At 39.5% G+C, this 26,245-nt stretch overlaps 4 protein-coding genes across 9 annotated transcripts; 2 read left to right on the forward strand and 2 right to left on the reverse strand.

Annotated features, from left to right (window-relative positions):
* Positions 1-824: 824 nt before the first annotated feature.
* Positions 825-7,465, forward strand: pnkp (polynucleotide kinase 3'-phosphatase). 3 transcript variants are annotated; one of them, XM_028045077.1, is made up of 17 exons: positions 825-1,185; positions 2,163-2,209; positions 2,444-2,707; positions 2,810-3,073; positions 3,171-3,250; positions 3,918-3,975; positions 4,071-4,178; positions 4,250-4,321; positions 4,432-4,480; positions 4,671-4,741; positions 5,134-5,226; positions 5,494-5,590; positions 5,674-5,735; positions 5,835-5,944; positions 6,373-6,460; positions 6,564-6,631; positions 6,872-7,465. In XM_028045077.1, exons 1-17 carry the CDS (start codon positions 1,065-1,067, stop codon positions 6,990-6,992), a joined length of 1,773 nt encoding a protein of 590 aa, XP_027900878.1. In that variant the 5' UTR covers positions 825-1,064; the 3' UTR covers positions 6,993-7,465. The 3 variants fall into 3 exon arrangements, with proteins under 3 accessions (XP_027900878.1, XP_027900879.1, XP_027900880.1); XM_028045078.1 differs by having other exon boundaries at positions 1,062-1,185; positions 2,168-2,209; XM_028045079.1 differs by lacking the exon at positions 2,163-2,209 and having other exon boundaries at positions 1,072-1,185.
* LOC114161640 (complement C2) lies at positions 7,442-14,287 on the reverse strand. Its single transcript, XM_028045071.1, has 19 exons — positions 14,150-14,287; positions 13,916-14,022; positions 12,481-12,628; positions 12,214-12,399; positions 11,618-11,800; positions 11,398-11,496; positions 11,153-11,295; positions 10,925-11,066; positions 10,667-10,801; positions 10,129-10,233; positions 9,845-9,982; positions 9,642-9,751; positions 9,435-9,564; positions 8,957-9,104; positions 8,733-8,806; positions 8,206-8,297; positions 7,993-8,125; positions 7,867-7,916; positions 7,442-7,773 (listed from the first exon to the last, which is right to left on the reverse strand). Exons 1-19 carry the CDS (start codon positions 14,199-14,201, stop codon positions 7,624-7,626), a joined length of 2,325 nt encoding a protein of 774 aa, XP_027900872.1. The 5' UTR covers positions 14,202-14,287; the 3' UTR covers positions 7,442-7,623.
* A 537-nt stretch (positions 14,288-14,824) lies between these two features.
* On the forward strand, positions 14,825-22,631 carry mfrp (membrane frizzled-related protein). Of its 2 annotated transcripts, XM_028045074.1 has the most exons (14): positions 14,825-15,050; positions 15,125-15,251; positions 16,035-16,143; positions 16,740-16,865; positions 17,033-17,197; positions 17,288-17,507; positions 17,781-17,911; positions 18,761-18,886; positions 18,964-19,040; positions 19,116-19,264; positions 19,356-19,486; positions 20,420-20,554; positions 20,778-20,905; positions 21,756-22,631. In XM_028045074.1, exons 2-14 carry the CDS (start codon positions 15,195-15,197, stop codon positions 21,978-21,980), a joined length of 1,779 nt encoding a protein of 592 aa, XP_027900875.1. In that variant the 5' UTR covers positions 14,825-15,050; positions 15,125-15,194; the 3' UTR covers positions 21,981-22,631. The 2 variants fall into 2 exon arrangements, with proteins under 2 accessions (XP_027900875.1, XP_027900874.1); XM_028045073.1 differs by having other exon boundaries at positions 14,825-15,251.
* On the reverse strand, positions 22,531-26,152 carry nudt8 (nudix hydrolase 8). Of its 3 annotated transcripts, none has more exons than XM_028045081.1 (5): positions 25,548-26,152; positions 24,071-24,820; positions 23,839-23,971; positions 23,084-23,161; positions 22,531-22,997 (listed from the first exon to the last, which is right to left on the reverse strand). In XM_028045081.1, exons 2-5 carry the CDS (start codon positions 24,817-24,819, stop codon positions 22,782-22,784), a joined length of 1,176 nt encoding a protein of 391 aa, XP_027900882.1. In that variant the 5' UTR covers position 24,820; positions 25,548-26,152; the 3' UTR covers positions 22,531-22,781. The 3 variants fall into 3 exon arrangements, with proteins under 3 accessions (XP_027900882.1, XP_027900883.1, XP_027900881.1); XM_028045082.1 differs by lacking the exon at positions 25,548-26,152 and adding an exon at positions 25,491-25,528; XM_028045080.1 differs by lacking the exon at positions 25,548-26,152 and adding an exon at positions 25,406-25,512.
* Positions 26,153-26,245: the final 93 nt, after the last annotated feature.

Consider the following 26,245-nt stretch of genomic DNA (forward strand, 5'->3'; position numbering starts at 1 on the left):
CATAATTTAAAAGATCATGCCAGACAGAAAAATAGATAATATATGTGAAAATAAAAAAAGTGGCTCTATATCTTTTCTAGTAATGGCAACCACTCAAAACACTTTTAAACTATACAATTAGTTTAAACTCTGTAAATTTGGGCTTAAATGCCTTGTGAAAGATGCATTAAGGACACGACAGGTGGTGAGAGAGTAAGTTGGAATCAAACCCACAACATTTCAACTACAAGTCAACTAAATGGTAAATGGACTGAATGTATGCAGTGATTCTCTAGTCTTGCTGAACACTAAAGTGCTTATATGGAAACCAACTTATTCAACCTTCACAAGAATCCGACTAGATTCTTGTGTGAAACTATAAGAATGTAGTCGGTTAAGCTGCAGACAGCAGATTCCTTAAATGAGCATGTCATGTCTGCTTCACCAACTATATTAGGTTGTTGGACCACCCCAAAGCAAATTTTTTAAAGAAAAAAATAGGCAAATTGCATTAAGGATAAACTAATTTATCTTTTTTTCCACTGTTTTTTTGTCTTTTTGTATATACATCATTAAAAAAATGTGTAATTAAAAATGAATCTTTCAAAAATAAACTACTGTTTAGCTCACACTAACTTTAAATTGATCTCACTGCTTCAGACTAAAATCAAATTTACAGATTATATTTCATTGATTTTTTTTTAAACACCACAAACTGAAATAAACTGATTAGTAAATTGTTGTCTTGACTACACAAAACAGATTAAGATGTTCAAAGTGTTCAACTTATATTCCATGTTGCATATAACGTGTCAGTCATTGCGGAACACTAAAACATACAGCACGTTTCTACACGAGCCTAGTTGGCAGACTCACCTCCTGCAAAACTAGCTTGCAACTAAACAAATCACAATTTTTGCAGATTTTAAACGGGAATTTTTTTTCCAGTTCAATTTTCTTAGCCTCAACACATCTTTAAAGTAGATCCAGAAACGCCAACGAAACAGCGCGTAAAAGAACGTCCTATGTTTGCCTTCCTTGTTGCTCTAAATAGTTAGTAAAAGTAGCTGAAAGCGGCTGCACAGATGTCGTGGGCGCTGGCTGGACCTTCTGGGATCCGGATTCCACTGGAGGACGGACGGGCTGTGATTCTGGGCCGGGGTCCGGACACTGGGGTGGCCGACAAGAACTGCTCCAGGCACCAGGGTGAGGCAGAGAGAAACTCAATAACAATGCGATGCTGGCCTTAATGCCAAATGTTTTAATGTATTTATTGATGTGCTCACTAAGATCTATATCAGGAGGGTACATAAAGGAGGGGAAATGTCCACACAAGTATAATATAACATAACATATTTTAATATAATATCATCTTGTTCAGTGTGTTTTTGGCTTTGTCTTTCATGTTAGTTACTGAAGGGAATCTGAAAGACTCAGTACCACTTGTATAATGAGTGAAATGGATCCTGTTAGGAGTTTGGGGACTTCCTTGAAAAGCAGCCTAAATCAAAGGAGACTTATTTGAAAATATGTCTTTAAATTTATAGAATTTTAAAATGTAAAGATTATCTGATGCTTTTTATGAGATTAAAAGTGATGTTATTTCAAACGTGTATTGGCAAATAGGGTAAATATAATTATTTTTAGATTGATCTTGGTGGAAAACATGGGTTTGGTTCCTGCTGTCTGCATTGAAAAGGAATAAACTGCTCAGAATTCAGAAAAACATGCTCTGTGCAGCTCAAAAATAATTTCTTATATACTAGTCAAAATTTGACCAGAAATATTCCAGTCGTACGACAAAATAGGTTTTTATTCTGCCTTAGCAACATCCCTGTATTGACTGTTAAATATGAATCTGTGCATAGAGGATTGCATTATGTCTGCAGAGCTTTAAATTAGTGTTACTACTTAAATATTAAACTTAAGGGAAACAGCCAAATCATTTCATGAACTGTTGTTTTTCCTCTAGTTTATGTTAAACCTGCAAATAAGCTTTTTTGAAAATACTGATGGCTTAAAAAGAATATTCTCCTATCTTTCATGTGTGTTTTGTTTTGCTTTAATATTTGCACTCTCTGTGACTCATTGTACCTATGTTTGAGTAAGCCACACACATATTATATTGCCTCCTCCGTGATCATGTGCCGTATCCATTTTAACAGCCCTTGTGTTTGTTTCAGTGAAGGTGGTGGCTTGTTATGCAGAGCAGGATGTGGTTGTTACTCAGGTATGGGAACACACCCACCCAGAGAGGTATCATAGTTATCTGCAATTAAAGCACCACTGCCAGGTTATGCAACATTAACACATCAAGTTAGTTATTTTATTTCATGAGAAAAGCTGAGGTCAGCACATTTTTCTCTCTCCCCTTACACACACCCTGCTTATCTTGGAGTCATTAAACGAAGTGTTACCCTGGAGATTCTAGAGTCCAATGTCCACATGTGCCATATTTTTGCAGCTTGGGCCAAATCCTAGTTTCCTAAATCGTGAGAAGCTGGGTCGGGGTCAGTCAGGTAAACTTACCCACGGAGGCACCCTGTACCTGGTCAACCAGAGCCACCCATTTACACTGGACGTCTTTCTGAGCTCAGCTTGCAGCATGACACAGAGGAACCTGAAAATCTCAGATAAGACTAAAGGAGGTAGAAACAGGACGGAGGCTGAATCCAGTCCGTCTCCAAAACGCAGTATTAAGGACTTCTTTTCCGTCTCTCCCTCTAAGGTAAAACATAATTTTTTTCTCGTGCGTCTTATTGATTTATGATGCACCACAAATAAATTTATATGATTGTGAAAGTGATTGGATGTATATTTTTTTGTTCAGGCTTCTAAAAGGCAGCTGAACACAGAGAGGGCCCAGCCTGAGGTGAAGCGACAGAAATTAGATGAGCAGGATGAGGAGGAGAGACTCTCTGAGGAAAAGCTAAAGGAGCTGCAGGAGTTTGCAGAAAAGAACATGACAGAGGAGAAAAAAGACACCCAATCTTCCCCGTCTTCATCTCCAGCAAAGGCGTGCGTGAAGAGCAGCTGGCAGCAGACAGGAACCCTCATGTTTTACACAGCTGCAGGAGTGAAAGCGAGCAAAAAGGTGGGGAACGGTTCCTTTTTGGAACAATACACAAGATTTTCTGGTATGTTTGTGCTACGTACTACTAAACTTGGTTTATACCCTTGTTTGCTTTCAGATTGCTGGGTTTGATATTGATGGATGTATTATCACCACCAAATCTGGAAAAGTCTTTCCCACCGCACCTGATGACTGGAAGTATGTTCATTCTTCTCCGTGTGTTCTTTGATAATTGTTTCTCTTTTATTTCCAGTATGTGCAGTTCCACTTCCTCTGTTCTGATTTCAGCCATGTCTGCCTCCTACAGAGTCTTGCAAAGCATAACTTTTGGACAAGTTCACATTTTTTGACTTTGTAACCACAAGTGTCCATGTATTTTAATGAGGTTTCATGTGATGGACCAAGTCGAAGTAGAGCATTGTTTCAAAAAAGTTCTGGTGATGGTGGCAAACTACTAGATTGTTGCCACAACTGCCCTCAGAGCAATTTGACATTGTCAACAACGCACTGGAGCCATAGCTACTGTTGGCACTTGGTGTTTCTAGATTTTATTTATAATTATTAAAGTAAATTATGCTAGATACAAATGCCAACCACACTTCTCAGATATTTATTTGTATTGAAAAATTATAAAACATCTTTTGGCCATGTGATGGGGGGGCGGCTTGAGCAGGTTCCACCTCACAACTCATTAAATGACGACTTGTAAAAAGTATCACCCTCGCCAGCAGTAACATTGTGTTGGTGTGTTACTAAACAGCTACATAAACTTTGTGGTTGTAACATGAACAATATTCAAGAGTTCAAAAACTGTATGTGTTTAACAGATGTAGATTATTTAACTCTCATTATGTGAATTTCCTAGGATTCTGTACCCTGAGATTCAGCCCAGGCTGGCCAGCTTGCTCAAAAAAGGCTATAAGGTGCGAAGGACTAAAACATCTGCACTGGTCAACTTTAGAAGAATAAACCTAGTGGAGTTCTGTTGGATTTTACATGCTTGTGTAACCTGTTGCAGGTTGTTTTCTTCACCAACCAGCTGGGGATCGCTAGGGGCAAACTGATACCAGAGGTGTTCAAGTCTAAAGTGGAGGATATCCTCACCACGCTGCAGCTGCCTGTGCAGGTTGGTCTCAGGTTCTCAGCACAAATTCCTTCAGCATCAAGCAGCGACTGATCTCCTGTTCCACGCTGCAGGTGTTTGTCGCCAGCGGCCCTGGTGTCTACAGGAAACCCGTGATGGGAATGTGGAATCACCTGTGTGAGAAAGTGAGTACACACCTGTCACACCTGATGTATAGCAGCTTCACCACCAGAAACCAAACAAAGAATCAATAAAAATTTTGTTGCATGGTGTCTCTTTTGTATTTCCTGGCCAGGCTAATGATGGGGTGGCTGTCGACAAGACCCAGAGTTTTTATGTAGGAGGTAAGTCAAAGCTTAGGTGTGTGGCTTTGATGTCGATATAATAAATATTCTCTTTTTTTATGTTTATGTTTGATATCAAAATAGAAAACTCCATTACTTAACCAAATCATGAGTCAGTTGAATCTGTAGCGGTCCATAACACGTAGGTTAACAAATCCGCATGGCATCCTGACCGTCTCCTTGTATCTAGATGCTGCAGGAAGGCCGGAGAACTGGGCTCCAGGCAAGAAGAAGAAGGATTTCTCCTGCAGTGACAGATTGGTAAGAGCTCCAAGGTCCCCACTTCTGCCTTCCAAACAATCTTTCTTGTCCTTCCTTGCATCCCATCTTTTGTCCTCTCCTTCATTCCTTCCCCGTCTCTGTCTTTCCACTGTTTCATATTTTCTTTTTGTGTCCTTCTCTCATGTTTGTCTCTGGTTTTTGCAGGTTACATGTTGAAAGCTCAGTGTAGAAATATCTGCCCTAAATTGTAATTTTTTTTGCTTGATGATTTTAGGTGTGAATTTGGAACATTTTGAAATTTTTCCATGGAAAATGTGTGGGAACTTTATCCTCCTGTCACTTCCTGTCTCCACCAAGTCGTTAACATCATGTTTGATGTCAGTGAATAGATTAGTGGAGCTCAAAGCTTTTTTTTTTTCCTGTTGTTGCAGTTTGCGCTGAACATTGGGCTTCAGTTCTACACACCAGAAGAATACTTTTTAGGATGGAAGAGCGCCCCCTACAGCCTGCCTGACTTTGACCCTGTGAGTACAGCTTAGTTCTGAATCCTCTTTTTGGTGTCACAGATGTTTTTCTGATTCATCACGCCTGAGTCATTTCTTCTGTTGGGCTTTATTCTGGCTCAGCATAAAACCAATCAGGGAACTGGTGAAGCCCTAATTATGTTAAAAGGGAATGATCAATATGTTTTACAAAAATCTTATTATAGTTCAAGGTCGACAAGCATCTTCTGTGTAGATATATAATGTAATTTGTGTGCATCTTAATCGTTGTCTTTCATTCTGAATTAGCGGAAGCTCGACTCTAGCTGCAGATTATTCGACCCGCCGTCCGCCTCACTCATCTGCACCAAGACAGAAGTTATTGTTGCCGTGGGTTACCCTGCAGGTACTGTCTGGAGGGGCATGTCACCTTTCTGGTCTGTCTGTCCGCCAACACCCTGATATTCTTTTTTTGTCTTCTCTTTTCAGCTGGTAAATCCTCCTTCTTCCACACCCACATTGTTCCAAAGGGCTACGTCTACGTCAACAGGGCGAGTAGATCCTGAATATTTCAGCTCAGTTAACTGAATGAGTCTCATTGTGTTGGTTTTCAGTTCATTAAAACTTGTTTCCACTTCCGTCCGCATCAGGACACGCTCGGCTCTTGGCAGAACTGCGTGTCGGCATGTGAGCGAGCTCTGAAGGAGGGCCGCAGCGTCGCCGTGGACAACACCAACCCAGACCGAGAGTCTCGCAAACGGTAGCTCCGTCGCAGCACCTTCCATGTGTTTTCTCTCTGTTTGTTTGGGTGGGTGTGTCGCTTTTATGTTTCAGTTTGATGATCATAATCCACTTCACTGGGTCCACCTTTATGTTAACAATCTGCAGAAGAATCATGTCACAAAGGCAAATGATTTAACACAAACAGATTAGTTAATGTTTGTGTTGGAGGAGTGTTTGCTCTACAATCTAATTCAAGTCACTTTTCTCATGACTGATGCTTTCAGGTGTTAATTATTATTCAGTAATAAGGCTCTGCAGTCTGCAATAAAACATTAACTCCTATTATGATTCCTTGACAAGGTTAGGATAGGTCTATGTGCAGCACAAAACATGTTCATTCCATTTTTTGTACACAATAAGTCTTGCATTATGAGAATAAACTGACCTGTGTGGGGGTTTCTGCAGATACTTGGACGTGGCCAAGGCAGCAGGAGTGTCCTGTCGCTGTTTCTTCTTCACTGCCACCTTGGAGCAAGCCAAGCACAATAACAGAGTATGACCAATTTCACACATCCCCTTTTTTTCCTTTTTTAAACACATGACTCAGTTTTATTCTGGTTGTGAGGAGCCCTGTCTGCTTTTACTGTTGTTCTCAGTTCCGTGAGATGGCTCCATCTAACAGCAAACACGCTAAGGTCAACGACATGGTTTTCCACAGCTACAAGTGAGTGAAACTGGCCTGCAATGGCGGCCTCGGTCATGTTGCTCAACTTTTTCTAGAGCCAAAAGGCACATTCTTAGTGGCAGCTCATGTGGACTGAAATTAGTATTTTGTTCAAATTTCTTGCTCAAATTGTGTCCTTTTTGCTAAATTTGGTTTTTTTTTTTGTTTTTTTTTTATTTGGTGTATTTAAAACATGTTTTATGAATTAACTGATGTGATCCGTCTTTTGTTTCTGAGCAGGAAAAATTTTGTGGCTCCAAATCTCTCCGAGGGTTTCTCTGAGATCCTTCAAATCCACTTTGTTCCACACTTCCAGGACAGACAGTCTGAAACTTTGTTCAGGCAGTTCTCTGAGGGGTGACCGGACTCCTGCAGCCGGTTCTGACAACGATGGATAACAGATGAGACCTCAGGAAAGACACTGGAATAGACCTGCAGCTAATAAACAGTCTGCTTATTTAGTTCACATACTAAGCTATTGAAGTAATTACTTTAAGTAGCAGTGATGTCAAGCAGATTAGCTCAGCTCATTTTATTGACATAATTTTGCAAGAAGCATTTCAACATTACAGAGACGTTTTTGTCTATATGTTGAGAAATAATCTGGTAAAATGTAAGAACAGAAGTAGATTTTTTTTTTTACTTCCATTGCTCCAAATTTTCACTGTTTCCACTGGACAATTGTACTTCCTACCTGAATAGTGGTGTGATTAATGATATCATGTACTGGGAAGAAAAGTCTTAGTTTCTTTTGGATTGAAAGGTTTGCATCTGAAAATGTTCAGAGTACAGAAACATTAACACTCAGAATAAAGTTTACATTTTATTTTTCAACTGTTGAATAACATTTGTTTCCATTTAAGATTTTTATTCAACAGAACTATTATCTTTCTAGAATGACCTGCATGATGTTACAATCTGCATTAAGTCAGGTATTTGTTAGCATACAGTGAACTGTTCTACTCTATGGTCCTGGACCTGCTCTCTGGCTCTTAAGGAAGAAACTGGATGTCCTTCCCCAGGTGCTGTTTCAACCACGGCATTAACTTAAAGAGGTCAATGTGAAAGTCTCGAGCGTCATCTTTGCTCATCGTCAGCTGGATCTCACACACGTTTATGGTGCCCCAGCTCAGCACGCCCACCTATCGATGAAAACAGAAAAGAGTTTGGTTCTGAACACACGACTCATGATGATCCGACTCTTCTTTTTTTCCCCTATTTAAAAGTTTTCAGACCTGAAAGAAGCGCTTCCTTTTCTGCAGATACAGGGATCCACCAGAGTCGCCTGTAACAGAGGTGTAGCTGTTATTTGTGGCCTGTACTGATCTCTGTTGCTGTTTTTGAATTGGAAGATTCCAGACCTTTGCAGCTGATGCCATCCTGATAATTTCCAGTACCTCCAGAGCAGAGGAAATTTTCACTCACATATTCGTCTAGCGATACATTTGTGGGTTTAGTTAGTGTCAGCCTGGCCTTTCCCACACAGGCAGGCCTCTGCAGAGAGAGAAAACACAACACTTTATTTACCAGGAGAATTTCTATCAGATTTATGATGATTGGTCAAGATAACTCACCTGATTCTTCAGGTGGATATGAGTTTGTTTCCGTTCTCTGGACTTGTGGATGAAGAAGGCAGAAGTCACTGTCTGTGAAAGGAGTTCCTCCCCTGTTGAAACATGCTTACAGCTTTATGTTTATGAACAAATACGAGACACAGCTATGCTTTCCCTTCAACTGTTACATGCTACAACAAACCTCTGTGTTTCATTGTATCTAATTGAGAAACAAATTAGTTGATCACTTTGAAGAAAAAAAAAAGTTTTTGAAATGCAATGTTATCAATGTTATATTATCAATTGAATTTAGGTCTGGACCACTTTAAAACAAACTAAAACATTTAATTTTAGCTCTGTGTGTTTAGGGTGAACCACCACTCTAGTCTTAAGTCTTTTAACGCAGGGCTCCTCTTCAGTAAAATTTTATCTGTATAGCACATTTCAGTAGCGAGGCAGTTCAAAGTCATTTACATCATAAAAACATAAAAAACCAACAACTGTAGTATTACATTTTTCCAAGTGCCGTCATTACAAAAGTTACTTACTGTGCTGCTCACAGGTGGAGTTGATTTTTTTCATGGCTCGAGAGGCCGCTATGGTACATGGCAAGCAGATAGGCCTGTTGTAAAACATTTTATTTAAATAAATCTCACATTAAACTACACCTGTATGCATTCATAATTAATCATGTTCCACCTGAAGAAGTTGTTCAATCAGACGTGTGCTGACCTGAAGCATTTACAGATTGCTTTACTGTTATCTGTCTCACCTGGCTTCCCAGGACAATGGGATTTTCTGTTTTGTCTCTACCAAAGCTACATCATAGTCATAAAACTCTGAGACATTCCTCCCTTTCAGTTTGAGGCTGTTGTAATCGGGGTGTGTGATCACCCTGCTGCCGTCCACTTCTCCTCCACCTGGAAACCAAAAACACTGTTTACAATGTCAGCATAAAGGATTTGAATTCAGTATAATAATATATGTTCACCCTTTCCAAGACAACATATGAATGAAAAATCCATCTGTCTATTTCCAGACATAGATATTTAATATAAATACGAATTTAATCTTGTGGAAAAAGTGTGATATCCTTGCATGTATTCTTGCTTAAGCAAACCTTTACTAAGTTAATCTTTGATGATTTAAAGATTAATCTAGAATAAATGTCATCTGTATGAGAACATTTCTTTTTATAAGACTAAATATTTGCCTTCATCTACAAATTATTGACAATTTCATCTCCTTACCATATTGTATTTTTAGCTGACTTGGGACTCTGCTTGTGCTCACTTTGCCAAAGCAGTGAGCAGCTGTCAGCACCCAGTTCTGGCTTACAATAGATCCCGTACAGTGTAATTTATCACGTGGCCATTCGATCTACAGGGAGACAGAATTTATTTAAGATTACAGCCAACTTTAACCAATTTCTTCTAACTGAAAGAGATTGCATTTACAGATATGAGGTTGACGTGCCAAGGCCTGGTGTAGGCTTTCAGGCCATCTAACATCTGGTCTTTGGTGATGTCTTCCTGAGCTATCCCACACATTGTCACACTTTTGTCACCTGGTAAATAGAAAGTCATAAATTTGGTTCCATTTAGAGACGAATCGTGTTGAGTAATCTTTGGTTTTGCACTGAGTGAGAGCTGCTACTCACTGATGATGCTGTTGAACACTTCTCCCAGTAAGCCGAAGTCTTCCACAACGAAGAAATGCCTCTCGCCACTTTTCTTCGAGGCCAGAGAGTTCAACTCGTCTTTGTTCACTTGTTCCCCAACACCAAACACATAGACATCTGGAAACATCAAACTCTCTTATTTTTATGTTTTATTTTTGCACTGATAATTTTCTGATACGGTGTATCTGTCATTTCAAATTTGTCAATTAAAATCTTTAATCAAAATCCTTGTTGTGCATTAATATCAATTCATGTCATTCTACCCAGCAGTTTCTCATGCGTCTGATCGTGTTGTGTGGTGCTGTAGCCCAGTAAGCTCCGGATCCTGTCCAGAGCGGCCTCAGGCTTTTTCCCCGTGTTGGAGTAACCTGCAGGTAGAAAAATACAACAAAAAAGAAGCATCACAATTATTATAATATCTCTACTACAATATTTCATTTTGAACCTAGAGCTCTTTTCAAACGGGCTTGTCTTATCGCTATGGTAATACAGGTAAAGCATTTTATTTCTTTAGTTTCCTTAAAAATAAAACTTGCAAGGTGTCTTGAAGCAAGCCAACACACAGGACAAGCTTGTTTATAAAAGTAAACAAAATGACATCAAACTGAATCAGGTAGTCAAGTAAAGGACCATGGAATAGAATATCACGATGAAGGCCTCAGCAACACTCATCGTCGTTGGGGTGTGATGTATGTGCTTGTTTTTGTGTGCAAGGTCAGTGTTTTGTATTTTTCTACACTTGTTCTAAAAAGCAAGAGAACTGCTGATCTACAGTTGTGTTTGAGACTCTTGAGTTTTTACCATCGGTTTCTATGATGATGATGTTCTGAGTCTCATTAAAACGGTTCTTGTTTCTGTTTTCACTTAAGAAGCTGATTGTGTTCATGACATTTTCCAGAGCAGAGTAAAGGTTGGTGCCCGTCTTACGGCCGTGACCTGCAGCAAAGAATGAAACTGATTAGTTTTTTTTTAATTCACTTGGTTGAATTTGTTAAGTCACTAGGAAACTGGATGTGATTTTCGGTTTAATTGTAAAGTTTACAACAAGCCATGTCCTACTGTGGTAGTCGAACTTCATCAGAGTCTCTATGACACAATCAGAATCCCCACTTATATCCGTATCAAGGATGTTGACAATATCTATAGTTTCGCTGGCAAACGACAACACATGGAAATTCAGCTGGACGTCGTAGCTGTCCAGCTAAAAGGACAGAGGGTAAGATTCAAAGACCCAGACTATTGTAGGATGTTATTGTAACTTTAACCCTGACTCTGTCTCATACAAACCTTTCTGATCAGAGCAACGGTTGCATTCCTGGCCAATTCAAATTTGTCCTTCTTGATGCTTCCTGATGTGTCCAGCAAAATGTAGACGTTCATACGACTGACTTCAGCCACAAGAAAGCTTCGGGCAAATGATCTGCTAACATCTTTTTACACACAAGCACACGATTGACCGTTTTTCTTCTATTTGAACATGACTTTTTTTTTTTAACATAATGTTCACAAAAGAAAAAAAAAACAAAGACAACTTTTCTTTTTGGAATCCGGAGAGAGAACATCCATCACGCCGGCGAGTGATCCCGCCATGGCTGCAGCCACGGAGCTGGGCGTGTCAAAAGTTTGAGGGGCTGCAATAAAACACAAAAGCACTGAATGTAGGAAAAAGCTGGACATTCTGTTGCTGGTGGAGTTATAATGTTTGAGTTTATTGTGTGAGCTCTTTCTAATGGAAATAATAAAAGTTATCACCTTGGCACCATGGTGATGAACCGCTCCACTCCTTGTTCTCCAGGCAAACCCTTTCAGCCGACCCAAGCAGATGCATTCCAGCCTGACATCGGTAAGTCACTTTGTCCTCTATCTGGAATCGGTCCCCTGACCTCTTGGCCCCCGGGGGGATACCTGGGTCCCTACATTCACTGGCTGCAAAAACTATAAACATACTATAATGATTTATTCTGAGGCTGCACAAAATTGATGTCCATGTTTATAAAATGTTGAAAATATATTTTATTCTTTACAAAAATGATCAAGTGTCTTGCAGAATTAATCATACCTCTTAAGGATTTTCATATGTCACATTACAACCACAAATTTAAATTTTGTGGGGATTTCATGTGATGGATGAAGTTTCGTAGAAGTTAAAAGCAGGTATAGAACAATATCTAAACTTTGAAAAGCTCTGTTTTCTGAACAATCCACCATCTGAAAATGCAAAGCATAAAGCCCAAATCCAAACCTACCAAGACATCATGTAGCAAAGGTTCTACGTTTTAAACTGTAACACATCACTTTCCACCTACAGCGTAGACGTGCAATGAGCAATCTTTGCATTGTTTCCTCACCATGATTGCGACAGATTGGAGTGGTGCCGGTCCATTCTCCAGACAGCGTGCAGTTTCTTTTTTCTGACCCGTGAAAGGAGAAACCACTATGGCAGGAAAAACTCTGCGTCATTCCAACTGGGAACCACTGATCCCTGGGCCAAAAGTCACCATTGTCCAGCTGCAGCTGACCCGGACACATCATGTCTGTGTGTGACAGGGAGAGAGAATGGTGTCCAGCAGACGGGGGAGGATGCAGGTGAGGATTCTGGAAAATAAAAATGTTACCTTTGCAACTGGGCCGGGATACAAGCCTGCCACTGGGCAGTCTCAATGGTGACCATTCTCCATCAGCACCACAGATCCTGTCGCTGACCGGGTGTGGGAATTTCCCTGGATTGCAGTGATAAGTCATCACACTACCCTCCAACCCTCCCTGGTGAGGAAATACATTATTTCTTCAAGGGTAAATCCAGGAAAAAATACATAAAAAAATAATTTAATTTTAAAAAAGCCCACATTGATTCTTTTTCATGTTTCTCGCTCCTTTTGCCAGTAATTAAATCATGTTAGTGTTGGAGATGAAGATATTTCACTCTACATGCTTCTTCTTTTGACTGTACTACTCATTCTTCTTAGTACTCTTTAAATAATTTTCTTTCATTTCTTTTTTTTTTTTTTACTTTTTCCATCAGCCAAACAGGCTTCATAAAATATTTTTGAAAAATCAGAAATCATTCTATCTACAGGTACAATTCAATACATTAGATTATCATTGAAAGGTGAATTTATTTCTGCATACTGATTCAAAGTGAAACTCATTCATTATACCTCATTATAGCATCCAAACAGAGGGATAACACTTATTCATTTCATCACAATAATTTAGACGATTACAGCTTACACTTAATAAAAACTCAAGGTTTAGCTCTCAGAAAATTAGAATATGACATGTAGGTAATAAAAAAATGATTTTGATACATAAATGTATAATATGGTCTTCACTGGCTGACAGTAACTAACATCCTCCTCAAAGAAAATAAGCCACTAAAGGTGGCTGCAAGAGGCTTTCTTTTCACAGAGTGCTCCATTCAAGCACACTGATGGGAAGTTAAGTGGAAAAAAACCCAGAGCATTAAGAGTCACCACGCACACAAAAGGACTAAGTCAGTTGTTTGCAACTCACAACTAGTCTCAAGTCTTTCACTTGAGTCAAGTCCCAAGTAAAGATATACAAATTGTAAATCAGGTTTAAAGTCAAAACATATCAAATTCAGCCCATAATTACTGATATGGCACCACTATTGCTACCTGTTAGTATTGGTCAACTTCAGGTCATTAAGTCCAAAGCTATCCAAATTGTTGACCAGGAAATTTTAGAACACTTTATGGTTCTTTCTGCCGATAAGCTTCATGCAGAGGATGATTTTATTTTCCAGAAGGACTTGAGGTCACCTACCCACACTGCTAAAGGAACCAAAACCTGGGAGCCATAAAAGTCAACCCCAACAGAAAATAATGCTAGGAAAAGGTCACTCTGTAGGTCATAAATTTATGTACATTAAATTACCTTCACTTCTTGAGCTAATTCACTGAAATCTATCAAGTTTTTGACAATTATTCTAATTTGTTGAGATAAAGATGTTGATATAAATGTGACACCTTATTTAAATAGCAGTGTGACATTGCTGTGATAAAGTGGGGAGCAATTCATAATCCTCACCTCTGAGTATGTGACATTTCCGCCTTTGATCGTCTCCGTGGTCGAGCAGTTCAGAGGTCCTTGGTCATCGTACGTTTCAGAGTAGTAGTCCAACTCTTGTGGAGACACTGGAGCACAACAGGTTAAAAATGTTTGAGACAAACACATACCTCTACATGCAAATATAACCAGTCATTTTGCACCAAACAATCTCCATTTGGTGTTGCAAATATTGAATAAAACTGACATACTCACCCTCCAGGACGGTGATGGAAACAAGGATCCACAGTGCAGATTTAATACTCATGATCAGACTCAGCAGAGTTCAGTTTCTCTGTTTTTAAGAAACCACTAACGGACCTTCTGAGTCTTCCTGCAGTCAGAGGCTTTATTTGATGACTGATTACCCATTAACATCCAGCTACCAAACGAGGACAGAGGGATTGAGCAATTTAGGGCAGAAAGTAGATTTATTTCAGCACTTTCGTTTTTAGTGACACTACCCCTTTCTGTTGAATGATTCTGTTTACAAAGTAAACTATTGACTCTCTAATAAGGCATTAAAAGACAACGTTGCATATTCAAAATAACAGATTTATTATTCCCAAAGTTAGTTATTACTAACTCAAACTTTTGAAATTAATCCTCAGTAACTAACACTGCTCCGACTTCGCCAGTTGCCTAAAATTCTGTTTGTCCATTCATGTTTGTCTGCACTCAAATATTTGATCACCAGGCCGCTCTAGCTCAGCCATGCGACAGTATGTTTCTGTACAACCTAAGTGATACAAACATTTAGCAAACCCCAAACAGCCCCCCTCGCTTTGATTTCTCCCTCCTTCTCAGGGCTTAGTCCTCTCAGCTGACACGGCTTTGCTGAGCACTGGGGACAACTTTCTGAAACCCTTTTGTAGCCAGTCCCATACAAGCAAAAACACACAAGTAAAATACAGAAAATAAAGAGCATCGAGGATGGTTATGTTGACAACTGCAGCTTAAAACTCCTTTCCTCTGAATTATCTTGGTTTTATTGCTGATTTTTATGGGAATTATGGTTACGGATCACCAACAAAGAAATTCTATGTGCAGGAGGATCGAAGACTGGAAGTTTTCACAGTCAAAGAGGAGGATAACTGTTTGGGCAAAATGCATGATGGTAAGAAAACTCTGAAAAATGTCCTTCAAAAATTCTAATAGAGAAACAGCTCTGTCCTTGCGATGTCCCTCCAGATTTATTCCTAAAAACGCCGGACCATTGGAGAGGATTGCTGACCAGAATCAGAATTTCCCTTTGAGACTGATGATGTCTGATCTCAGCCAGGTCTCTGTTTACTCTGACTCTTCTGACATTTATAAGGTAAGCTGGAAAGCAATAACCTGATGGTAGATAATTTTAATGTTGGTACTATTTAATTTCATAAGTAACAATAGTGGGCCCAAGCCACAGTGAGAGTTACTATCTACAAAAGTAAAAAATATGGAACAGTGCAGAGCACTTCCTGGAGTGGACTGCCTACTAAATATTTGTTATATCTGGGTAATCCAGAGAGTATCAAAGACTCATCAACAACATCTTAAGAGAACCCACAACAATATCTAAGCAACATCTGAGGCCTTACCTGGCTCACAGTAGGTCAGTTTTCAAGATTCAGTAATATGAAAGACATTGGCCAGAAAATATCTTAATGATGTCTGTAAATGTTTTGAAAGATGTCCCTCCTATCACATCTCAGCAATTATCCCTTTCTGACTTTTATCCCCCAAAACATCTGGGTTATGCAGCTGGACAATGAAGCACACCAGCAGATTATTCTCTAAATTGCTTTAAATAAATATTTGAATGCTCTGGAGTGGTGTGGTCAAAGTTAATATAAATCCATGACAATGTGGCATGATCTTTAACAGGCCGCTTATTTGTGAAAATCCTCCGATGTCAATTTATTGAAACAATTCTTTTCAAAGTGATGTAAAAAAACAAAACAAAAACACAAAGGTCAACATATTGAGCTAGCTAAAAACAAGACAGCCCGGATGTACATCTGAAAGAGGAAGACTATGTTCCCCTATAGCCTACTGTCTATTTAAAAAGTTTTCAGTAAATAAAATCTTGTTAAAATTAATTCCTTTTTCATTTCTACAGAATGTGTTCTGTAATCCTGCTTTTGAGCTGGAGGGGGAGCAGGAGGAGCGGGTGGACGGCTTCAGGACTTCCTCATCCACTCCTGAACCAATCAAACCCCCAGCAGCCAGTGAGTCAGCCAATCCCTGACTGACATTTCATTTATTTAAAGTTTTTAAACCTTAGATTTACATACAATAAATTATACTGACAACTAAGTGAGGGAATATAGAGATAATTAGCTTACATGTTTTATTTAATGTAGACTTGTTAGTTTTTTCATGACTGTGAAAACAGTAAAATCAGTCCATTACTTTGTGTTTACCTGCACAGAAAACAGAACTCTGAGACTGTATCACATGAAATGTTTTAGTTTTGCTCATCATTTTACATTTTATTAAGCTACACTTCAAAAACACAAAATCTTACCAAGTATTTTTGTCTAGTACTAGTGCAAATATCTTAGTACACTTAAAATAACACAAAACTGACTTATAAGCAACTTCTCAGCAAGATATAGGTGCTTGTTTTAAGTCAATAATTTAATATAGATAAAAAAGTACTAGTTCCACTATCAGATTAGTTCACCCCACAAGCCATTTTCCCATGTTGTAAGTGAAAAAAATCTGCCAGAGAAAAAAATGCTTGGTCAGATTTTGTGTTTTTGCAGTGTAGGAGGAAATTAAGTTATTTAAAACCAGATTAAATGTATAATTTATCCTTCAGGTTTTGTGGAAATGTGCTCCATGCGGCTCAGAGTCAGAGGTGGTGGGTGGGGGCCGGTGGTGGTCTCTGCTGCTGCCCTGCTCCTGCTAACAGCCATTGGACTGGCACTGGCTCTTATTCTCACTCGTGAGTTTCTGCTGCATGTAGTTGCTCAGGATGCAATAAGGCATATTTAAAAATGACTGAGAGAATGGATGAAAGGACTTTAAAATGTCCACCACATAGTGTACAGTAGACAAAAGTCTCTGCCCGGATGTATGTCATTTTCTCATAATGTCCTGCTTTTCTTTTAGAACTGAAAAGCCAGGCAGTGGACAATCACCTGACAATAACCTCTACAGGCTTACAGAGCACAGGACATGATGTGCCCCTCACTTCAACCGCAGCACCTTTGAACAAAAGTCACATGGACAGCACAGCCATACCACAGCCTGCTGTGATCCCCCAGTCTGAAACAAGTACATCTATCCTTAATCAACAGGACTCTCATTTCTTTCAGTGTATATTTGTTTTTCTCCTTTAATAAAATATTCCTTTCTGTCTCTCAGGCTGTGGAGGTGTCATGACTGACTCAGGGGGCAGTTTCAGTTCCCCAAACCACCCTGGTTCCTACCCCTCAAACTCACATTGCATCTGGGAGATCCGGGTCCCACTCCCACACCTGGTTCAGATCCGTGTTTCCTATCTGGCGGTGGAGGGACCGTCCCCCTGTCTGTTTGACTGGTTGGAGGTTCAGCAGCAGGTCGAGCAGACCTCAGTGTTCACCAGGTCAGTCAGGTTGAAGGCAGGATGAAAATTTAAATCTGCCACAGTTTTATTACTTTAAGCTGCTTAATGGCAATGTAAGATTTAAACCTCAATCTTTCGGAAGAAGTGTTAAAAAATGACACAAGATGGCGCTAAAGATTTGCAAATATTTGTAGTACTTTTGACAAAAAGTACTCCGTGCAAAATTTTTATCTACTCAGGAATAACCTTTTGTGTTGTAACACATTGGTAAAATAACATAGTAAAATTATTCAAGTGAATCTTTTTCTTCAGGTTCTGTGGTAACGTCGCCCCACCAACGATCAACACAAACAGCAGTACCGTATGGGTCACCTTCCACTCTGACGGCAGCATCGCCGGCACCGGCTTTGCTGCACAATATAGAGCTGTCCTGCCCGCACAAAGTCAGTATTCGGTGTTCCAGATCAGTGTTTTTCAAACAGGGGGCCTCGGCCCCCGGAGGGCCACTCAAAAAGCTGGAGGGAAGATATGGGGGAAAAAAGTTAAATGGAAAAATTACATTTTAAATCATTCACTTTATTTATTTATTTATTTTATAGATGTGATCTGTTTTTCTATCATTATTGAAAGGCAGGAATGGAAGAAATTGCCTTTATTGTCCCAAAGAGGGCCACACTCATCTTCCTGATTGGCTGCTACTCAAATGTATAAAGTTGCTTTCCTCAAGGTAGCATATAGGAAGAGTGAAATGGAAAAGTTCACAATAAGAAAAGGAGTTAAGGTAACAATTTTTTTTTCTTCCTGTTGTGAAGGACAGTGTGGCAAAAAACTCAACTGTGGAAATTAAATACAATTAGCAGAAGAGGATGAGGGCTACTGAAAAAGAAAAAATCTCAGAATTTTGACTTTTTTCTCAGAATTTTTACTTTTGATGTCAGGAGATTAGTCAGACATCAAAATTCTAAGAAAATTATCTGCTAAAATTATCTGATGAAAATGTTCCACCACAAAACTCATTGCCACCTAAAATTAGAAGATGTGAGGAGCATTTCTGTAAATGTATGTAATCATTATTGAATAGTGAATGAAAGTGAGAACATAAAATCTAAAAGTTAATGTTTCTTTATAAATCTTGTAGCATTGTCTGTGGATTTTCAAAAGGGGACTTCGGCCAGAAGCTAATGCTGTTTGGGGGGCCATGGCCTGGAAAAGTTTGGGATCCTCTGTTATGTTTGTGCAAACTCACATTCATTTTCACTTTCACCCAAGGATCTTCTCTGTTTCCTCCTCAGAGAGCTGCAGCAGGGAAGAGTTCATGTGTGATGGTGGCCGGTGCCTGCTGCCTGAGTCTGTGTGTGACGGTCATCCAAACTGTAATGACCAAACAGATGAGGCAAACTGTAGCCATAAGAACAAAGGTGAGAGCACAGAAGCTATTATAAACCCAACAGGAATCCTTAAGAAGAAAGGATCTGTGATCACTGTTGTTTTCCAGAATGTGGTGGTCAGAAGTCTGGGCCGTATGGTTACCTGGCTAGTCCAAATCACCCCAGGCCTTATCCTCACCAACAGGTAATTCTGGAAACAACCAAACACACCCAGATTACTAATAACTGGAAAAGTAACAACCTTTGTTATGTTCCCTAGTTGTGCGTGTGGCATATATCTGTTGATGAGGGTCATGTCATCACGCTAAGCTTCAGAAACGTCAGTCTAGAGACGCAGGATGTGTGCGAGTTTGACTATGTGGAAGTTCATGACAGCAACAGCATTGGAGCTGGGAGAGTTTTAGGGAGGTAAGAAGCTCTTTAGCTGTAATATCATTTGTGTTTTCCTTCACCTGAGTTCAAGAGTTGCGCTAAGGCAGCTGTTGTGCCTCGGTGATAGGTTTTGCGGTACTACCTTCCCACCAGACCTGACGTCTTCAGGCCCGCACATGACAGTGGTGTTTGTGGCAGATGAGGGCGTGGCAGACAGCGGCTTTAACGCAACATACCAGGCTGTGTCCGTGCTGAACAGTGAGTCTTTGCTTTAATAAAGTTAGTGTTCTTGTTTCTTATTATCCCTCTAATTTCACCCCCATATTTTCAACATGGGTCAAAAGAAAATAAGCTAATGATTATGTATTTAAAAGTTACTGAAAAACTATCCATCTATTTGAAACTCCACTAATTTATTGTCAGATTGTACAACTTGAATTAAATAAACATTCATATTATTCATTTATTTGGAGCATAGAGGTAAAATGTGAGTGGTGATGATGGTATCATGGTTTGGATTTGTTTTACATAGTATAAGTAGAGTACACATTCCCCTTCTATGCGTTTGGATTTTATGTAACAGACCAACACAAAATAGTGCATAACATCATTTATAGCAAAGCAAGAACACTGCACATCATTCTGAACATACCGTCAGCTTGATTTTCTCATAACGACCGCAGCATGTGGCTATAGAGATGATTTTTTACAGCAAGGACAAGAACATTCAGACAGCTAAATACAAGTAGCCCTAGATAAACATTTGTAGAGGCCATGAAGATTTAAGACCTGGAGCTGAGAATTATGGAGAAGAATTTCAGTTCCTACATGTGGTGGTAGAGAAATACTGCAGCTGTAACTGTTACCACTGACTCAAGAAGAGCTGAAATTTTTATTTGTTATGTTTCTGCAATCGGTGCTTGCATTTCTATTCCCTTCACAGCTACTCGGTGTGTTGGTCTGTTACAGAAAAGCCCAATAAAATTATTGATATTGTTTGATAACAGATAATCTGAATCTTTTGCAGGGCACTGTAGATTTGCCCTTTTCATAACATACTATAATATAAATGCAATTAGGTTCTAATGCAAATGTTTCTGTCCTTAACATGTCGCAAGAGAAAGTGAAAAACCAGCATACCTAAAACCATGCAATTATCATATCAACTTTGTTTTTGTTTTCCCTGATAAGGAACATGTGGCCCGAACCAGATCGCCTGCAGCACAGGGGAGTGCCTTCAGCAGCAGTGGCTATGTGACGGATGGAGTGACTGTTCAGACGGTGCTGATGAACAGGGCTGTGCTAACTCCACCTACCCTCCTTTCAGTGAGTCTATGTTATCACCGGCCTCAATCAAGAAGCACTGACAGTTTCTTTTGTCTGCTGCTGCTGAGCGGTTGACATAGGAGACAATCTGTTGTTCATAACAGGGTAAAGGAAATAGAAGAAGTTCATATACAAAAGATGTCCTAATTTAAATGAGTTCAGATTTCTTACAGCTGTTTTAAAGAAATTGAAGTATGCTTTTTTTCTCACACAATAACACCAGCTTCGTCATGTGAGATCATAGAGGTGGAGATGTGTCAGGGCCTCAGTTACAACTTTACCTCATTCCCCAACATATGGCTGTCCATTGCTGACCAGAGGGAAGCCGCTACACTCCTGCGACAGTACCGGGTAAAAGTTAGCTTAATAACGCATAATAATAACACACCTGAAAGAATCTTACTATGCCAATGCATTTTCTTTTACTTTATTGCTTCAAAGAGTCACAATAACTAGTTTGGAAAGAAAGAAAGACAAAATGTTTTTGGGATGAACGACCACACTCCAAATCAAACCATATACATCCATAAATCACACTATTTTTTGGTCCATCTGAGGATGGCAATGCTTAACTATAATTTTTGAAAAATACACGTTTTTTAGTTTCTAAATAATATTTAGGTATGATTACTCTTTCAAAGTGGTGGATTAGTCATAGGTAGTTCATGAAGTTAACCTCTTGGGACTAATTCTGTTTACTGGTGAATGTGCAGATGAGGCTTATGCTATGGATATTTGTCAAAAATCTATAACATAGTGTTTGGTGGCCATGTTTTGAATCTCTCTGACCAACAACGCAGAGGTTACTAGAGCTTGTTAAACCAAAATAATGCACACTTCTTGCCTAAACAATACATTTATTTTGGCCCATTTGTATCCAGGGATATGAAGGACACAAGAGCTAACAACTGAAATACTCAACAGACTAAGGATTCAGAAAATGTATAATATACCCATAATGTCTGTTTATGGAAGGTGATTATGAGCTGTAATTTGAAGTCATAGACTTAGACTATAAACATAACTTGTTCTTTGGTGTGTGGGGAGTGTTTAGGATGTCACTTATGTGTCTAGTTTGTTAGCTACAATCAAACTAAAGTAGACTGTTATAACATGTTTTATCAGTATAGACAATGCATTGTTTTTAACACAGGTTATTGCCAGACAGTGATAATCAGGGTTTACTTTGTTCTGTGGACAGGTGCTAATGGAGCTGGCGTGCTTCGAGCCTCTACGGAAGCTGGTGTGTGGGATGTTTCTCCCTCAGTGCAGCCCTCAGGGTGGGGTCCTCCAGCCCTGCCGCTCAGTCTGCTCCTCCGCTGAGCAGCAGTGCAGCCAGGCCCTGGACCTCTTCTCCTTTAGCTGGCCTTTCAACTGCCACCTCTTACCAGACTCACAAGACCCAGTGGAGTGTTCACAGCCTTAAAGATTAAACTGCAACATCACTTTTACTGTTGTAAAGGGGCTGAATATATTAGTGTTTTACCTAGAAAATAACTGCAGGGTAAGGTTGTGAAGTTCTTCAGAATTTAACCTTTGCTCTTTATCCTTCTGGAGGTCAGGCTAAAGCTGCATGACCCTTAACCAAGAAATTATTGAATTCGTTGAGCAACGTGAGAATGAAGACCTTTAAAGTGGTGCAACTTTAAATAAGACCTAAAACTAATGGTCCAAGCCTACAGATGAAGTAAGAAACAATTGTTAAGTGAACAGACTTTGCAGTTTCTTGCTTTAATGTCAATACTGTAAAAATAAAAAAACACTTACATATTGCTTTAAAATAGTTTTTTCACTGCGTTGTTCTTTAACAAATATGAAATGCCTTGATTATTTAGGATTTGACATCAGTCTGGGTTTGATCAACAATGAAATAAGCAGCAGTAAGTAAACTCTTTTTCTATTCGTGCTTGGTTCACTATATGACATCACAAGTTTTCTTGTGTTTTAGCCATATATGGACCAGTCAGACACTTAAATATTCTTCTTCACTTTATTAGTTAAAAAACAGAAGAAAAGCTTCAACAGTGCCTTTCAGTGAGGTCAAAAAATCTGACTGCTGTCTTGATTCTTCATAACAGAATATAATATATAATCATCGAATGCATAGGAGAAAAGATCTGTCTCCTAACACGTTAATAAACACAACAAGATTATTAAACATTAGACTGGATGAAAGAAATCCAGATTTTCTTCACTGATTATTAATGTCTGTTACAAAAAGAAGCATTCAGCCATTGAAAACCTCAGTTATAGATCCATATGGAGGTATAAGAAGTTTGATAGTATGGTCCAGAGCAACTGCAGTCAGACCCCATACTCGGTGTTTGCCATTACAAAACACTGGTAGTGTGTATCCATACTTGTTGCCAGTACGAAAGTTTGTGTAGCCGCGATTCTGGGGATTGGACAGGTGTGACAAGGACAAAGTGAAGATCTCGTCTACCTGAAGGAAATACAGTAAAGTTCAACTAAAGTTTTGAAGAAATTAAACAAAAAAAAAAAACAATCTTGGTTTGGATTTGACTGTACCTCCTCTGGGTTTGGTTTGAACGCCAACTCCTCAAGAGGACCAAGGTTAGCCAACACCGGAGCAATCATCATCCCTGACTGCAGAGAACAACATATACTGTCAAGTCACAATCCTTGACCTTCCTTATATTACAACCAACTTCTCAGCTGGCTTTAAGTCTGGACTTTGACTGGGCCATTCAAACATCCAAACAAATTAGAATTGTTAATTGCTGAATGGTGGACCTCTCCAGTCAAGCCATTTTTAGACACAAGGAGATTTCTACCAATACCTCCCTGTAGATTTGACTCTTTCATGCATGTTTGGGATATCCTTGAATCTCCCATGGCAACCATTCAGGGGTGCTTGAAGCCTGCTCTCACAAACACCCCATACAAAGCTCCTCTTTGGACTCTGCCTCACTGATCATCCCTCCTAATTCAGCTTCCTTAAACTAGCAGCAATCAGCAAAAATACTGCATCTCTTCTGAGCTCATCATACAAACATCTTCTCAGTTCAACACTCCATGAAAGTTGTAAATGGATATTGAGCTATAACATGCTGAAGGTGAAACGTCGGAAAGAGCGGGAGCTTCTCAAAGAGACAGGTGCCAATTTCAAGTCACCAAATTGCAAAATCAAATTTTGTTCAAGTCAGGTTAGTACCGCCCCTTTAATGATCTATAGTTTTTTTTAACTATATATATTATATTTGATTTAACAGGGGACAAATCAAAGTAAGCTTTCAAATCAGATCAAAACACCTTCCACTCACTGTGTCCCTCAGAGGTTTCATGACACCCCAGACCCTTTCAGCTGGAATAGTAACTCCAAGCTCCTCTCTGGCTTCCCGCAATGCAGTGGCCACTACATCTCTGTCTGATGGATCACCCTTTCCTCCAGCAAAGCTACAAGGAGGACAGATAATATAGTACTCTGCCTGCAAATCAATGAAATGTGAAATACAGGAAAATGTTGTGTGTGCTTGTCTTCAGCCTCCCACTAACCTGACGTCTCCTTTGTGCTTGCCCTTCAGCGTACAGGAGCGCAGAGTAAACAGAAACGCCGGTCCTCCTTTATCGTAGCAGAGGGAAACCAAGATGGAAGCCCACTTCCCTTTGTTCTTTCCTTGAGCCTGGCCGGCCCCTTGTCTCACTTTGTCCATGTCGTAGTGCTTCCAGTTGGCCTGCAGGATCTGTCGACATCTATTTTCGTTCTCAGGGGACAGGCAGTCCTTCCAGGTGTCTGTTACACGAGGGACAGCCTGATGAACAGTTCTGATTTGATAGACGGAGTGATAGTGGGTTTGTGCTCGACAGTGGAACTGGTTTGAAATCCGGGGATTAAGTGCTGGCATATTATGAATTGTAGCCGGGCTAAGATCCAAAGGCCAGGAAGTCCTGTTGAATAAACAGTGCCAGAAAGTGCTGAAAACATAAGGTGCTTTGGTTTTGGCAAAGACCTGAGGTTGATGATAATGGCTTTTCAGAATGGCTTTGGAAATAGGGGTTTCAGATATAAGGCCTTCCAGCTGATAATTCTCACTGTCTGCGCTGAAAGACGTCAGTTGAGATGAACAGCATAAAGTCATAGTGTCTTTTTCATGGATTTGATCATGTCTTCTGGCATGAATGTGTCCTACTTCCAAACATGTTGAGTCAATGTGTTTAGAGAAAGCAAAAAGGCGAAATTCTTTTGACAGCTGCAGTGACCTTAAATTACAAGCACACACCAGTGTTCGTGGACCCCTGAACATCCTGTAAACAAACAGAAAACATACAGAGATTAGAACAATGTACAGACAGGTTGTGCGAATTATTGACTCATCAGTATTAAAAAAATGGTCATGTGAACCAGATTACACATTGTTAAACTTGCAGACTGACAAATTATTAGACTAAATGATACAAATGCATGCTACATTTCTCAGATTTGTATTTGTAAACATTTCCCTTTACATCACAATTATGTAAAACTTACTAATCTCCAATTAAAACCACCCGAACGTTGTAACGTGACAAAATGTGAATTTTTTCATTTTTGGAAGAGTTTATTAAAGCAAAGACATCATTTCAACACCCAGCAGGTAAAGTTAATGCCCAAAAGTCAAACTCTGCTGCTACCTAACTTAATGTGCTTTACTTTATCTTGAGGCAATTATTTTGCAAATGCTGATATTCAAATAACACAACAGAGTTATTTGGTAGCAGTCAAGACCTACTCTGTAAATCGAGCTTTCAGAATAGCAACCCAAACTAACTGGATAAGTTAGCAAAACATTAGCAACACAGATAGCTAGCAAGCTAATGTCAACCGTTACATAGCTGAAAATTGTGACTTACAAACTACGCCTATTCAACATGTCCCACATAAGTTCAAAATACACATAAGACAAATAAATATATATAACATAAATAAAATATTTACTAGAGTACAAGGTACACCGAGAGCTGACATGTTCACACTGAGAGAAAAAAACAATACCTGGTTATTCGTCGTGCTACCCGGCTAGCTGCCCTTGGGTCGGCTCCTTTTTCTCATAACGGCGCCAAGTGCAGTAGAAGTTATGGTCACTTTCGGCGAGGGAGGGGTGAACTACTGAACACGTTGAACTTAATGTGCTTTGCTTACGAGATGAATATATAACAACTGAAAATGTTTTAAATATAGACCTTGTAATACAACTTATCAAGCACTTTTACTGATTCAGTTTATTTACATGTTCATGAATTGGCAAAAATTCTCGTTTGACATTAAAACAGCCCAGCTGTGAATTTCAGCTGTGTAGTCTAAATGAAAACCACTAAATGTTAAAAGAGCTCAGATATCAGGATATGAACCGCAGAGTGTTCTGCTAACACGAATTGGACACTTATTTCGCAACATAAACAAATAAATAAAACACACACAAAGGTTGCGGAAAGCTGTAGGCTAGACAAAATCGGGTTAAGGTCACAGAGCTTACATCTCGTTCCTACAAGGGGTGAAAGTAACCCCGCACCCAAAGAGCAGAGACTGGAACAGGCTAAACATTGAAAAACTACTAATAGATAAAAACAAGACTGTAAAACAAATTCTTAGATAAAAACCTAAGAATTTTCCAACCGGCTTGCGCCGTTGGAAAAATGAGGCGGATCCAATGGAGACTGAGCGTCACATACATCAGCGCCTCTCTCTGTGTT

The sequence above is a fragment of the Xiphophorus couchianus genome, chromosome 18, assembly GCF_001444195.1.
Source record: "Xiphophorus couchianus chromosome 18, X_couchianus-1.0, whole genome shotgun sequence".
Classification (NCBI taxonomy): Eukaryota; Metazoa; Chordata; class Actinopteri; order Cyprinodontiformes; family Poeciliidae; genus Xiphophorus; species Xiphophorus couchianus.